We start from the raw sequence: 16,036 nt of genomic DNA on the forward strand, positions 1-16,036 counted from the left end.
CCGTGCCAATCGTATCAAATCATATGTATTCCTACACCCGGAGGTCCCTCAACACTGTATCTATAGGCAGATAACATCTTACTCGAGACCCTTCCGGGTCCGCAGGGGTACCCATCAGGGTTTCCCACTCTCCCCCCTGCTATTTCTCCTTGTGATGGAGCCTTTAGCGGCAACCCCGTGCCAATCGTATCAAATCATATGTATTCCTACACCCGGAGGTCCCTCAACACTGTATCTATAGGCAGATAACATCTTACTCACTTTATCAGCCTTACTCTCCTCCATCCCCGCGGTGCTGGAGACCATTGATGATTTTGAGGCAATATCCAGCTACAAGGTGAACTAAGGAACAAGCAAGGCCTTGCCACTGTCACAGACCACCACCTGCACCACCATCACCTGTTACCCATTCCAGTGGAAGAATTCCTGCCTCAGGTATCTGGGCATCCTAGTTAACAGAGGCCTAGAGCGTATGGGGGTGGATAACCTGGACCCACTTATATAGCGAATGCGACTGGACTTCGTGACGTGGTCCCACCGGAACCTCTCTCTCTGGGGACAGAGTCAAGTGATAAAAATGGTTACCCTCCATAAATTCATGTATGTGTTGGCCATGCTTCCCCAATTAATACCCCTCTCGATCCTCCTTCAGATAGATTCATTTGGGGTTCAGCGAGACCTCGCCTTGTAATTCGGACACTTATTACCCGTAGATCAGCAGAGGCACTGGTCTTGCCTTCTGTGGAGCATTACTGTCCAGCCCTACATTTGGCAAAAATGGCATCTATGCATCCACGGGTCCAAGTCCCCACGTTATGAGTTGTGATCGAACGCAGATTCCAGGAGGCCTCGTTGGTACTACAGGCTTCACCACCACCGGGTCCGCCAACCCCATGCTGAAAGCCCTGTATAACGCCTGGATGCGGGCTCACAATCTCTTTTCTGTGGCCGTGCATCTTCATGACAAAGATCCCCTTTGTAGAAATACTTATCTGCATGGGGGGCCACACTTGATTGGGGGACCTGGCGCAGAGTTGGGATCCTGACTCTTACACACCTCATCTCCGGTGATAAACTCAAGACCTTTGAGATGCTACAGGACAAATTTAGCCACTTGCATACTGAACAGTGGTGCTATACACAACTACGTAATCACCTGCTGAGCTTTTACTTCGATACATGAGGTCAGTTTAGTGGTGTGATGTCTGGATTCTACAATATCCTGATTTGCTACCTTTACTCCCATCCACAATTGGCTAGCCTAAGGACAACCTGTCAGGCTTGCCTGCAGGTGAAATATGATGAGGAGGAATGGGCAGAACTTTTGGAGGCCGTGGAATGGGAAGTCCAGGAGGCATGGATGAAGCTCAGTCTTTTTATGATCCTACAGGTCTGGCACTGGACCCCGGCATGGCTTCAAGTTGCAGGGTTGCTCCCTCACTCTGCCTGCTAGCAACGCGATCACGCACCCTGTGATATTGTTCATATCTTACTGGATTGTCCTGTCATTCCCCCTTACTGACGGTACTGGGGTCTATACTCCGGGAAACAATGGATTTTCCCTTGTCACTTTCAGACCCCCTAAATCTCCTCCCTGACTTCTCGGATCTTTCCGAGCTGACCCACCATGCTCATCACTTGCTCGTCACTGCCCTTACAGCTGCCAAGATCTGTATTCTGTGACATTGACGTTCTCAACAAATGCCGTCACACGAGATAGGGCTCACGGATATGTACAAGAATGCGTCCTATGAAAAGGTAATTTACAATTTAATGGACAAAGCAGATATTTTTCTTCTCTCATAGTCTCCCTTTCTGCAGGGTGCCCCCCTCTAATTATCATTGAATCATTGAATCCCCCACTTTTTCTACACCCCTGCATTCATATACTTGGGCTTCGCATGACCAGCCTTCTCTCCCAGGCTTTGTAGTTCCGTCTTCCCTCCCTTCTCTTCTTTCTGTCCTTCCTCCCTTCTCTCTTTACGTTCCTCCTGTGCTAGCCTATTTTCTTACCCCTCTCTTTCTTTTCTCCCTATTTTATATATTAGGATTGTTTGTTATTGGTTCATGTATCGCAATCAACATTTGTATCTCAATATTGGTCCATACTGGACTTGCATGTCACTGTCTTTGCTGTTATTTTTCAGTACGTTATTTATGCCAATAAAACATAATTGCTACAACAAAAACAATCCAAAGCATGCAACCCAAAATATTGGGCTGCCATCCCTAGGATCCAGTGTGTTGTACGGGGAGAGTGGCTCTAGCGACATCAATAGCATGAGGTTTGGCAGGGTACTGGGCCAAATATCCACATTTCCCTGCAATTCATCTTTTTAAGTGCCTGAGGAATAAAGAGAAGTTACCATTTTCCAGAAACTCAATTTATAGTGTAACCAATGTGGTCACACAGGGAAGACCCAAAGTTGGTAAATGAGGTTAAGTATGTATTTATTACAAATTCAAAGCCAGACTGATGTACACAAGTCTCAAGAATATATTGTAACAGTACAGAATAACTACTGGCAGATCGAATCGTCTGACAAAATGTTGTTTCATTAACTCAAAGAATACTAGGAATTCAAAGCAGAAAAGAAAGAAATGATGATTATGTATATGATTTGCGCTACTCTTGTCTAGGCACGAGTAAATCTAAGTTACCTGATCTAAGCCTACTCTATGTAGAACTGATTGGAGAAACCTTTTTTAGATCCAATAAAGTAGGACGTTGTCAGCATTGCAGATGTAGAGGTTCTCTAGAATAAAAGTATTGCATAGCACAAAGCCACACAACACTAATCTCGTGATCAGGTCTGTACCTCTCTATGTCTAACCTGAAGCTGATTCTAGCTGAAGTGTGATCACCAATTATACCCACAAAAAGAACATTGGAGAATCCCATATCACATGTCTCATTATTTTCCGCATCCACACTGTAAAACTTAGCGACTACACTTGAAACTCCTTTACTATGGTCATCACATCAGAACGTCCTTGGATTCCTCCCGTCTCACCATTACCCTCGGACAGTAGTCCTCCCTTTGTTCGTTAAGGCTTCTCATCCTTGCCAAAAGTACTCCTCCCAAATCTCACTAGCTCTCTCACACAATGTACCTTTTTTATTCATAAGACCATATCACTGCTCCTGTAGAGGAGAGAAAAACATTGCATCCAAAGCAAATGTTCACATTGAAGTTTAAATATTAAGAAATCCAAATGCTTAGAGCCTTTGGTCAAGTTAACGTGGCAAGCATCTCAATACATGTTTAAATGCTTGATTACAGATACATATACGGTTACACTATAGATGGAGAGTACTATTCAGATATAAACATGATTATATAAGAGTTAATAAAATGAATCAAACCACACAAATGCAGATATATATGAAAACTTAAATTCGATGTCACTGCAAGGAAAACATTAGAATGATCACTTGTTTAAGTGTCAAGATTATACCGTAAATGCACTTTCTGTAGCTGTTCAGTGCACCAAATAATGTTAATGATATTAAGTCACTTGAATATATGAGGCCATGTGTAAATATATATGTGGCCTGTTCATACATAAAAGGGTGGAGACAAAAGGATGCAACTCGAGGTCCATTTAGGTTTATTATAATCACTACTTTGTAGTGTGGTGAGGTTTGTTACCATTGGTCCCTAGCATCCAGCGCAGTGTGATTGGTCAGTGTTCCTTGGGTGCAATGTAGTGCGAGTGGTTAGTGCACGAGGGTGGGTCAGTACATCAGTGATGCAATCCAGTGTGTTGAGTAGTTGCTTATAGGATGCAGGGCAGTGTGCTAGTTTAGTGTCCCTAATGGTCTTTTCAGTGAGGTGTGTTAATGTTACTGGGATTTAATGTAGTCTGGAGGGTTTGTGTTCAGTGGGCTGAGTTATTGTCCCTGGCATGCTGCCCAGGCTGGTAGCCTAATGTGACCCTTGAGATGCTGTTTTTGAGCGTTGATTACTGATCTTAGACTGCAACCTTTGGTCTAAATCACTATGATGGTTTTCATGGTCTTGAGTTGATGACACTGTGGTGGTGGGTCTTGGTCCCTAGGACCAAGACCCACCACCAAGGGTTAATGCAGTGTTGTTAATTAGTATTGCTAGGGTACAGTGCTGTGTTAGTATTCCTAGAATGCCATGTTGTATGAGTGGTTGGGTGTAGTGCAGTGGGGTGAGTTTGTATCCTTGAGATGCTGTCCACTATTGTCAGTTGTGCAAACTAGACTAGAGTGGACTGCGGTGAGATGGTGTAGACAGAATGCAGTATAGTGAGTTTGTGTCCCTTGGATGCAAAGTATTTTGGTGGATTAATGTTGTTTGAGTACAATGCAGTGTCGCGGGCTAGTGCCTACCTGATTTATTATAGTGGAACAGTATTGCTAAGGTGCATATGCTCTGGGTTAGTATCTGCGGAGACCATCTATGTGGTGGGCTGATGCTGCTAGGATCTAGCACAGTGTTGTTTGTCAGTGTCACTGGGATGCAGTGCAATATAATGGGCTGACTCCACAGGATGCAGCATATTATAGTACTATAGTGAGTTAGGGCACAGTGCAGTGCAACGGATGTATGACATTACGACGCATGCATTTACATCGCATGCTTTTACAACACGGTTTTTACAACGCATACCATTACAACGCATAGTGCTTTTAGGCGCTGGATAGTGAATTGTTTAATTTACTATTCCAACTCCAGTCCCCGTGGATAGTAGGGAAGGTGTTGGATAGTACATTAAACCTATTCCCTATCCTAGAGCGCCCCCCAGCGCAATGCGTTGTAATGGTTTGCGTTGTAACAGTTGCGTTGTAAAGGCACTGCGTGGTAAAAGTTGCGTTGTAAAGGTTGTTTACCCAGTGCAACAGGCTACTTCCTCTATAAACTTAGGGACATATTTAACAAACTTTCCCACAGTGCAAAACAACAAACCACCTTGCTTTGCTGCATGAAAGGGAGAGGACAGGAATGCGCCGTATTTAACATTATAGGGTGCATTCCTGCTCTCTGCCTGTGCTGGTGCACAATGTGCTGCCTAGCACCAACGCAGGCACCCTTGCACCATGGATTGTTTTTTATGTAGGAAAAGGGACTTTCCTGCACAAAAACAATATTTAGAGGCATTTTCCTCATTCTAAGTATGTTGCAGAATGCAGTACACTTTGCTAGAGGAAACAATGAGGAGAAATCAAGATATTTCAACTTGTTGCGTCTTTGGTGGTTGGCATACATTTCTGATGTATTCCCAGGTCGACCACTCTTATTAAAGCTGGGAATTCGTCAGAATACATGGGTAGATGCATGGGAACATCCACTCTCCACCCATGTAACTTCCAGACCACGCAGTTTAATACAAGGAAGCGACTTGCGCTGCCTTGCGTTACACTAGGTCTACCAAGCGACGGAGGACCACTCAGGGTGGCCTTGAGTGGCTTGATAAATTTAGTTTCAAGTTTTGCACCGTCTTGTGTGGCATTATCAGTAGAAATCAGCCAAGCAGACGATGAAACAGGCCCACACTCCGGCCTGTCAGACTGGCCCATCAGGCACTGCCTGATTGCCCAGTTTGCCAGTCCAACCCTATCTATGGGATGTACGTTTGGTGCATTTCAAATATACTTGCTTCCCATCCCCTCTTTAGCTGGGAGAGGTGGGTAGTGAGATTGGATCTCAGGACCCAGGCTCTGCCAGGCATGGCCCCCTGTTCCCAAAAGCAAGGCTTACCTCGAGAGCCACGCAGGAGGAGAGCTGTTGAGTGCTGTAGAACCGGAGATACGGAGTAAGAGTGGACGACATATGGAACACATAGCAAGAACTTTAGGCTCCTCAGTAACACTCTGCAATTGTGGGAAGATGGGTCAGACAGAAAAGTGCAGAGCGCAGTACAGGGGGAGAACAACCTGTAGCGAAAAGACGCTTTCATGGCAAAGCCAGACTTCAACACAATTACTGAACATCTGAAGGGAGTAGGTCCTCTGGTGTTCCAAGTGCTCTTGCAGGGAGGGGTTGAAGTAGGCTAGTGCAAATGCCATTTACCTCTCTAACCCCCAGGTAGACCAGCAGCTTCATGAGGTCCCTAATAGAGATGCAGCTTGGTTCAGTATGGTTATAATAACTTCAGTTCCTCCTGAAATGGAAGGACTCAGCCTTTCATTATTCAGAGGTCAGTTAACTGGGTACCATTGAAGTGGGGAATAGTAAGACCTATCATAGTGCTTAGAAGTGGCGTACATGTGGTGTGAAGTATTATATAAAAGACAAGTTATATGTATTACAGTGCAACTTGTAGTGATGGAAGAGAGTCCCATGAGAAGGTCCTGCTCAAGAACAGGGAGGTGTCAGTTGCTAAGGGATCGGGAAGTGAAAAAAACACAAGTGTAGTTTCTTCTCAGGACCAAAGAGCAGGTGTGAGGAATTAACTCAGGTAAGGCAAAACTGCTGGATCCCTGTGAATAGGTGTGCAAGGTTTTCTTGGAGGATTAGGAGGAACATTCCCATTAATTATTTTACACCATCGTAGCCACAGATTTTCAGAACTCTGCAGGACCAGAAGAAGATAAGATGCTAATAATTTTCTTTTATTTATCTTTCTTTATATTTTATTAAATACAGTTCACACAGCAGCAATGAAATAGCATTAAAACAATATTAAAATTCACATACATCTCATCAGAATCGATATCTTATCAACATCTACAATATGGCCTACACATTACTACTGCTAGGAAGGAAACTGGCATGTTTTAATTACTCCTTAGTAGACAATAGACAACCTCAGTAGTATCTCAAGTACACAAAAGAAACAAACCACACTGTAGTGAACAGGAAACGTACATGCACACAGAGTTTTATTGTCTTCATTAGAGGAAAATACCTCAATATCTGGGAATAGTTTGCAGATTATTGCAGCAGCGGCTCCTCTGCAATGGTGGAGGTGCGTCTCCCCACTGCCTAGCTCAGAGCAAGCAAATGAAAAATAAAATGATGTTCTAGCATTGTTTTATTTTGCATTTGCCAGCTCTTGGCCAGAGCTGTAGGGAGGGCCGAGGCTGATGCTTCGGAGGAGGGAGGAGGAGTGCTACGTGCACTCCCAAAGTGCTCATGTGTGTTTGGCCGGCCATCTCAGGCTGACAAAAACACACACGTGCACTTAGGTTTTCTCCAGCCTGGCTGAATTGATTAGCTGGGCTGGAGAAACCCCTACAGACTCCCTGGCCTGAGCGGAGCATCTTTCTAGCCCACTCAGGCCAATCCCTGTGCTGCTCTGCAGCATGGGGATTGGATGGGAGTTTGTCCCAGGGGCTGCTGGGACTGGGCTGGAAGAGTAGAGGCACTGCACGGCAACGCTGGAGTCCGCTGATGGCTTTTCTTTTAATATAGTATTTCTAACACCTCCCCTGCACGATACCCTCACCCCCTGCGACTGCTCCCGCAATCCCTCCACCAGCCTCATCACCCTTTGTTTGTGTTGTCCGCCACTGGGTTATTGCATGGCTCATGTCTTCAACTGCACATACCATGTAACACTGACATTTATACAGGTTTCCCTGAGACTAATGGTGCAACAGATTTTTTAAATCCTAAAACAGCAAATTTTAAGTAATTCAAGTCAAGTCATTTCAATTTGTAAGATGCCTAAACGCGAAAGTATCAGGCAAATGATTACATGCAGGAGTATGCAGTTCCTGTAGGTGTAGGGGAGGGAGGACCCAGCAACATCCCTGTTCCTGCCATTGGGCTAATGCTGAAATACAAATTCAGTGTGCTCACTGGCTTTGGCAGATCTATTTGGCATACCATCTGGAAAATGCAAACCAGATGTTCTGGCTTTGCCAGTGCTTGTTCATGTTGCATTTAATCGTTTAAATAGAAATTAGGGAGAAGGGGCGCAGGTAGGTCCAGCATAGAGCCCCCAATATACACAACGTATCAACAAAGGGGTATGCAGTTCCTGAAGGGCGAGGAGGAGTGAGAAGGAGGCTAAGCAGGTCAACCTGCTTACTCAGAAATAGAGTGTGGGCGTCTCCCAATTTGGGAAGTGGGGCCCTCACACACCTTTTCGGGTGTCATGCTTCATTATAGGGCTTGCTCCTCGTCAGGCCGGCACTGCAATGGCTGATGGGCACCCTATGAGGGGCTCTTTATCGGAGATCTTTTACCCAAGCCGTCTAGGTGAAGTGTGTGTGAGGGGCCTAGTGGTGTAGATGTGAAGCTGTGTGAGGAAAGATAAAATGAGGCAAGGTGGTGCGACAAATCAAACTTTAATCTGTGAGCCCACTCATCTCAATTAAAATCAGGAAGACGCCTCCCAATGAGGCAGAGCGAGGGGCAGGTTCTGGCACTTGTTTCCAGAGAAACTTATAATGTTAACTACTGTAACATATATTGCTCTGCCTAATTATTCATGAGGCATAAATATGGAATTGGGTTGGTCATATAAGTTGAAGAATTAAGGTACCTCACTGAAAAGTCAACTGAGAGATTGGTTAATTTTTATAACCAACCACCCGTGTAGATAGTGCATCACTTAAGGTCCTGAAGAATTGCCAAGTGATTTTCACACATTAAGGCAAGAAACATGTTGACCACATACACAGACACCCCCAACCATTGCAATTGGCGACGTCTCCCTAATTTTAATTGAGACAAGTGGGCTCACAGATTAAAGTTCAGTTAGTAGCACAACCTCACCTCATTTTATCTTTCCTCACACAACTTCACATTTACACCACTAGGCCCCTCACAAATACTCCACCAATACGGCTTGGGTAAAAGATCTCCGATAAAGAGCCCCTCATAGGGTGTCTGTCAGGCATGCAGAGCCGGCCTGATGAGGAGCAAGCCCTACAAGGAAGCATGACACTCGAAAGGGTGTGTGAGGGCCCCACTTCCCGAACTGGGAGATACCCATACTCTATTTCTGAGTAAGGGTGTTGACCTACCTAGGCTCCTTCTCACTCCTCCCCGCCCTTCAGGAACTGCATACTCCTTTGTTGATACATTGTGTATATTGGGGGCTGTATGCTGGACCTACCTGCGCCTCTTCTCCCGAATTTCTATTTAAACGATTAATTGCAATATGAACAAGCACTGGCAAAGCCAGAACATTGGGTTTGCATTTTCCATAAGGTAGGCCAATTAGATCTGCCAAAGCCAGTGTGCACTCTGAATTTGTATTTCAGCATTAACCCAATGGCAGGAACAGGCACGTTGCTGGGTGCTCTTCATCATATCAGTGGCCTAGTAGCTGAATGTGGTTGCTGGGGACTACACAGGGTTATTTTAAATTGAAAGCCATCAGAGGAATGTTGTTTTGGAGTTCCTAGCAATTCACTTGGTTTTCCATAAAGTGAACCACTGTATTTTACTGAGAGAAAAATAAAACGTTTGCTTTTTGCATACAATGTATGCATGCAATAAGAATTGAACATGACAAAAAGTGTGAAAATTGAGAGTACTTTGCAAATGTAAAATAGTCTCTCATGCTTCTCGTGGGAAGCATTTCTTAGAAGGTGAAGGATACACACAAATACTCAAGAGAAAGACGGTGAGACTAAAATACTCCACTGGGTGTATCCAAGGTGTGATTGACAATGTCTCCAGCCAATAATGAAAGGGGGTTCACACAAGGATGCCAGTAGTTTGAGGTGGGGATAAAGCCCACAGATTGTGCAGTAAACAGACAAAATTAGCTTTGACAAACCTAATGTTCAGATTAGGCAATCCAGCAGTTTATTTTTTGGACAATTACAGGACATTTTATATGGTGGTATAGGATCATGACTTCGCTAAGTCATTGCATGTTAGGGTAGTGAAATGGTCTTCATCTCAACTGACCAGTCCTACACATATGTACGGAGAGGCTTAGCAGAAACATGTTTAGGCCTTGATCCCCTAATATGATCCACATGTAAGTACAGTTTTCTGAGAATGCCCTGCCTACCAATCTATGTGCTGCTTAAAGGTATCTTTAATTTTATTTTTTACCTAAGATTAAGTTATGATTTACTGTTTACCGATGCCAGGAACAGCTGGATATTTATGCAGGCCTAACGCCACCTTCCTCACGCCCTAAGGACATTTGGGGTCCTCTTAGGGCACATCTTCTGGAACATGCTGATACAGAGGAAGAATCATCGGGTGGGGGCTCATGAGATCCTAGAGTGGGACATTGGAGCAGAGGGTGGGGTACGGGGGGAGTAGAAATCCTGGACCATACACAATTGCATAGTGGCCTGAGGAGCAACCAAACTAAAGATATAGGATTGAAACGTGGCTTCCTGTGACTGCTGACATTTGCAGGGATTATGTTTTGGGGGGATGGAAATTTTTGTTACCTTTTTAACGACCAACATTGACTGCTGTCTGCTTTACTTGTTTACCTAACACGGCCCACCCTCTGGGTTGTAGGCGACTTGCTGTGTATGCATACCCCACTATCTTATGCATGGAATGTAATATACCACTGCGCCGGCCCGAAGGGATGTAGGCACCCGGCTGTGTTATCTTACCTGTGTCAATAAAGCTTGAGTTTAAAAAAAAAAATGTATTTACTGTTTAGCGAGAAATTGGAAACGTTTCTCAAACACTCATTACTCAGCAATTGCTTTCATTTTACTCTTCTTCCTTCAGATTTTCTCAACTCTATGTACATCGTGATTCTCCAGTCATGAATTGTGCCCTCGCACAATCTTGTAATATAACTCTGTTCCTTCATAATGTATTGTTAAAAGAGCTCTGCTGTAAGATGCACTCAAATCAAAGGAAAACGCAGGCATTCTCAACTTATCGAATGATTATCGGCAGAGGGCTAGCAAGGCAGCTCTCTCTCTCTGCACTCAAATGTGGTACCCAACATGGCTTGGAGATGCTTTGAGAGCTTCAGCCAGTTATGCTGAGTGGAGAGCGTCAAAAATAGAGGCTAGTGGGTGAATAAAGTGGGAGAAAGGTGTTTTAATGGCAGAAGGTGTCTCCACCAAGGGGTGGTAGATGTTTCTGGGGTTAAAGAAGTCCCACAGGACAACCATCTTCTGACGTGCTCAATAGCGGGGGCTGTGCTGAACCTGCACTCTGGTAAATTTCCATTTCATTGTAGATAGCTGGTGTAGCTGTCAAACAACAACAAGGGAATACATCATGTTGGTTTCAGTGCATACTCGTGCCACAAAGCGCTTGAATCAGACACTTACTGGAGTAGTCACCCCCAAGAACTCAGGTGGCTGACTTGAAAACACCATGGTGAATGTTGCATGTTCTGACATGCCCCTAAACAAAGCATATGGGCTAATGTGTCAAATATGAGCCATCCTACAAAAGTCCCAACCAAAAAATAGAATTAGACGTTCAAAGTTGGCTTCCTAAAGGGTTAGGGAATAGCGTGGTCTGTGCTCTGGTGTCAGGTAAGATTAGTAGTAGATATTCAGGCTTTGGGCTCAGGTTACATGTCCAAGGGAGTAGTAAGTGGCGGCGATTGGGCCTTTGATGGCAACATTTTACTAATCTTTCATATCCTTATAGTTTATTATTTAACATATGTCAAAATATCTGCGCGGGTCCATTACATCTTTCCAGATTATCTTTTTTTACCTGCCTCATGACTTACCTATAGCTGTGCCTGTCTCAAATGTTTAGCTGTATGTAAAACAGCAGATTTAATGTGGTCATCTGTTATCAGGTTCCGAATTGTGTGCATACAACATTGTCCATAGAAGGTTTCACCAAACCGGAACCCAATTATTATCCCTGTTGTGTCAGATGTTGCAACTGACTTAACCAGAGCATTTGGCACGGGCAACTGTTCTGATATAATATAGACTCTGGGACTACCTCAGCACTACTGAGGGTGTCTCTGTCAGAGCAGCAGCATACGAGAAGCAAAGGGTCTTTTTGAAGAGCAGGATCTTCTCCTTCCATTATTTTTTCAAACAATTGCAAAATGTACAGGATTCTAGGGTTCGTATAATGTGCCAAACTAGCAGCAGCAAAGACCAAGCTTTCGTCTCCCCAGTGTGATATCATCAAAAAAGAGAAAACGTGCTTCTTCAGTGGATGGACTCCCATTCTGTAACAGTTGCAAGATGGTTTTTCTTTCTTTTCGCTTGACACATCCTTTGAGATCCATGATGGCGTGGAGGTGTTCGTCCCTTAAAAAAGAATACAGAGTTAATAGACTCCACAGGTAAAGTATGGACATTTATAACACATAATGGACAAACCTAAATATACAAGAAAGCATGGTAGAGCCAAAAAGACAGTTGAAACAACTTAAGTAACAAGCATTGAGAAAGGCAATAGGACTCGCCAGTGACAGCTGGGTGCAAATCTATTGGCTTTGCCAATGCTCTTTCTTTCTAATGTGCGTCATGTGTGAGAATGTATAATGGCCATCTCGGAATGCCTTCGCTTTAAGGAAAAATAATTCTAAAATAGCTGCATTTTGGCCAGCTCATCTTAATATGGTTTCCCTTTTTTAAAGTTTCTAAGACATTCGCGGAGGCCATCTTGGAATGCTTTTATTTTGCTTTAAGAAAAAACCAAGATAGCTGCTCTGTATCTATATGCATGTCGGCCTTCTTGGAATATTTTTCTTAATGCAAAAACATTCCAAAAAGGCTGCTTTGCATGCACAAGCAGGGGGCCTTTCTTGAAATGTTTTTAAAATTGTAGAGAGATTGTCACCTGAAGTTACAGACGTGAATGGGGCAAACTGCAACTGTGATGTATCAATAGACACTACATTTGTGCACATAGGTATACTAATAACTACGACATATAAAGAAAACAGAATACGTTACCTAGTATGTCAGGGGTGTCCACAGTTGGTCCTTTGGCGTTATCCATGCCAGATTTTCATGATATAATTTTTTATTTATTTAAATACAAAATACAGAACTGTAACTAATGTGAGCAGTCAATGGCTGCGCTAAATGTCCGGCAATAGCCAATGTTAGACAATCTTGTTGCAAAAATTTCAAATCAAATTGATCCCAGTAATTGATCATTTGTTTAAGTACAAAAATGGAAATGGGGAGATAAATAAAGGTATAATTTATTTTAGGCAGTAGATGTTCATAATATACTCACAAGTCCCTTGAGAACTACAGTTTAAAGAAGGTGTAGTCTTAGATGGGGGAAAGGTTTTTAGAATTTTTAGGACCTCCTGTTAACTCTAATTTAGGTGGTTACTTGGTGCTGATATATAGAGTTCCTTGTTTTATATACTACAGTTGTATAGCATTCCAAGCTCCCAACGGCATTATTTTAGGATTAAGAGTGGTTTATATTTTTGTAGTCAAATATTTTTGTTTTCTCTCCATTCTATGAGATTCTGGGCTAAGCTAGCAAATGTTTAGCTGGTCATTGAAAAGTCTGTGACTAGATATCATTGTTTGCAGGTGGTAGCAACACCTTGGTTGCAGGTTGTAGCAACACCCTTTGTTTTAGAAATATGATCCGTTTAGAAGAAGTGAAAATTGTTTTCAACTCATTCAAAATAATAGCATAGAGGATTGACCATTCAGTGGTGATACTGAGCAATCAACTAAACCTTCTCTGTATGTATGTGGAGCATAGAAATATGTTTAAAGCCCAGTGTGAGGGACATACCACTAATAAGCTGTGAGGAGCCATTGTATTTGCTGGAGTTCACACACAAATCAAATTGTCTGGATCAGTGGTTCTTAACCTGTGGTCCTTAAAGCCTACTCTGGGCTTACGCGACTGCTAAGAAAATTAAATAGTATTAATGGATTAAGTTATATAAATAAAGAAGCAAAATGTACAACTGACGATTTTAAAAAGTTCTGTACACATGAAGGAATTTGAAACTGGAGGCTAAAAATGAAGTTAATACCCTCAGATTGATTTGTGGGAGCAGTGCAAGTACATAAAAAAGAATATAGTGTGGATGATGAGTGGCTTCAATTGAATATAAAAATGCTCAAACTTTCCTATTAAAACTAAAAATTTGATTTTTTTATATTTGTTTGAGAATTAAATAAAATATTTAACTTGTGTAGTTGTTTGATTAATGCTTGTTTCTATAATATTATAAATTGTTTTGAAATCATCGAAAACGTTTAGGGCGGGGTACCTGAATTTCAGTTATGACTCAGTGGGGGTCCCAGGATTCCTAAAATTACTCAGTGAGGGTCCAATGGTTCCTGTAACGATTAAGGGGGAGTCCAAATAAGTCAAAAGGTTGAGAACCACTCGTCTGGATGATGAAATTGGAAAAAATTTATTGAAAATAACATAGTCATCTAGGATTAGAAAAATAGATAAAAGTTAAGATAAGGTATAGGTGGCCCAGAATTCATAACCCCAAAAGATAAGTAGAAATTAATAGAATACAGTTAGGTTTATGCCAGAGACCAAAGACACTGCATACTGGCTGGCAAGTGTTTATGTGACTGTGGATTAGAAAAATGGTGTTAAGGAGAGCAGACACTGGGCATCTTCTTGTTCATGCAGTTGGCTATATGTCAGAATTTCAATTGCAGAAATATTACACTGCAAGAATGCCATAGCAAAAACATCAACATTCAACACTTCATGGAGATAAGTATACAGTAGTAAGTATAGATTTACTATTCTTAACTTCATATCTAAGTACCTTGAACCTATAAATATTGTCAAGGCACATATATTTGCAGTTAGATATAGTACACATGTACTTACCTATACATAATTAAAGTTACCCTGTTAATAGTGAATCACTAACAGAATATCGAGGGACAGAATATCGACCTGCAGAAATATTGACACAAGAATATCGAAGTAAAGAATATCGACATCCTATTTACATTATGGTAAATACAAAAATATCGAGAAAAAACATATTGATGTCAAAAATTTATTATTTTTTAAATATATATTTTTTATAGATACCTGGTGCAATCAGCAATCAATACAATACATAGATACTTCATTTAGAAAACATTACATTTTACAAACAATAAATATCAGTCAATATATCAGTAAACAGAGATCAGGGTTTCATTACTAGGGTTTTGTTTTAAAACAGCAAGAACCAGACATAAGCACATCCTTACTACACACGAATCAGCCTCAGGGAAACCATAATATCCTGGCAGAAGGCCTACTTATATGCCGGAATCCCTCCAGCCCTTGAGGGGGGCCCAGATGTTCTGCCCCATCTCCCTCAATCTCCTACCCCTCCGAGAATACAGAGAGGATTCGATGTTATGGATCCCCAAAAGTTTAGACAGCCACATCTGGAAGGAACGAGCCATGGAATCCTTCCAGCCAGCAGCCAGCAATATTCAAAGAACCGCCACACATATAAAAACAAAGGCTTCCTCCTTCTTCTTCAAACCCAGGTTGCAATCTTTTCCCAATATCATAAGGGTAGGGGGTAGGTTGATCTTAACACCTAGCAGCCCCTCCCCAAAATGTTCAATCTCAGCACAGATCTTACTTAAGATACTACAATCATAAAAAATATGCACCATGTTCGCAGGCCCCTGATGACACCTCGGGCTTTTATCGTCATCACTTTTCCCCACTCTAATAACTTGGCTGGAGTGAAATATAGGTTATACAGTGTTTTGTAGTGTAGTGTAGTGAAACAGATTCCTTGCCAGTTGTAGCGCCTTATCTACATCCACATCTGAATCCCCTAATTTCAACATCCATGAGGCCTTAACCTTATCCAGGTCATCTTGGATTGTTGAGATTAATACTTTATAAATCATGCTAATCTTAGTGCCCCCCCCCCCCTAAAAAAACCATACTCGAGCATATTAATTTTACCTCCTGGTGTAATCCGTGGCCTAATACTTGATAGGGTTTGAAAGATTTGTACAAACTTGAAGCCTTGACTCAGCGAAATTCCAAATTTCCGCTGCACGTCTTCAAAACTCATCAAGTTATTCCCCTCACAGAGATCCTCTACTCTTCTGATTCCTTGAGACTCCCAAGATCTCCACAACCTATCAATACTAACTTTCCAAACCCTCCAGACGCTATCCAATATTTTATACCTTTTTTTGTTGTAGAAGCGTCTG

The 16,036-nt window shown here is 42.4% G+C and overlaps 1 protein-coding gene across 2 annotated transcripts in view; it reads right to left on the bottom strand.

The window, feature by feature from the left end:
• Nucleotides 1–9,153: 9,153 nt before the first annotated feature.
• The window catches only part of LOC144782779 (exocyst complex component 3-like), a 380,915-nt gene continuing 374,032 nt past the window's right edge, over nucleotides 9,154–16,036 (bottom strand). For both annotated transcript variants that reach the window (XM_078662074.1, XM_078662073.1), the window contains one exon: nucleotides 9,154–12,151. In XM_078662074.1, the coding sequence (XP_078518200.1) occupies nucleotides 11,980–12,151 (172 nt within the window). In that variant the 3' untranslated portion in view covers nucleotides 9,154–11,979. The remainder of the gene's footprint in view (nucleotides 12,152–16,036) is intronic.

The sequence above is a fragment of the Lissotriton helveticus genome, chromosome 9 (assembly GCF_964261635.1).
Source record: "Lissotriton helveticus chromosome 9, aLisHel1.1, whole genome shotgun sequence".
Taxonomy (NCBI): Eukaryota; Metazoa; Chordata; class Amphibia; order Caudata; family Salamandridae; genus Lissotriton; species Lissotriton helveticus.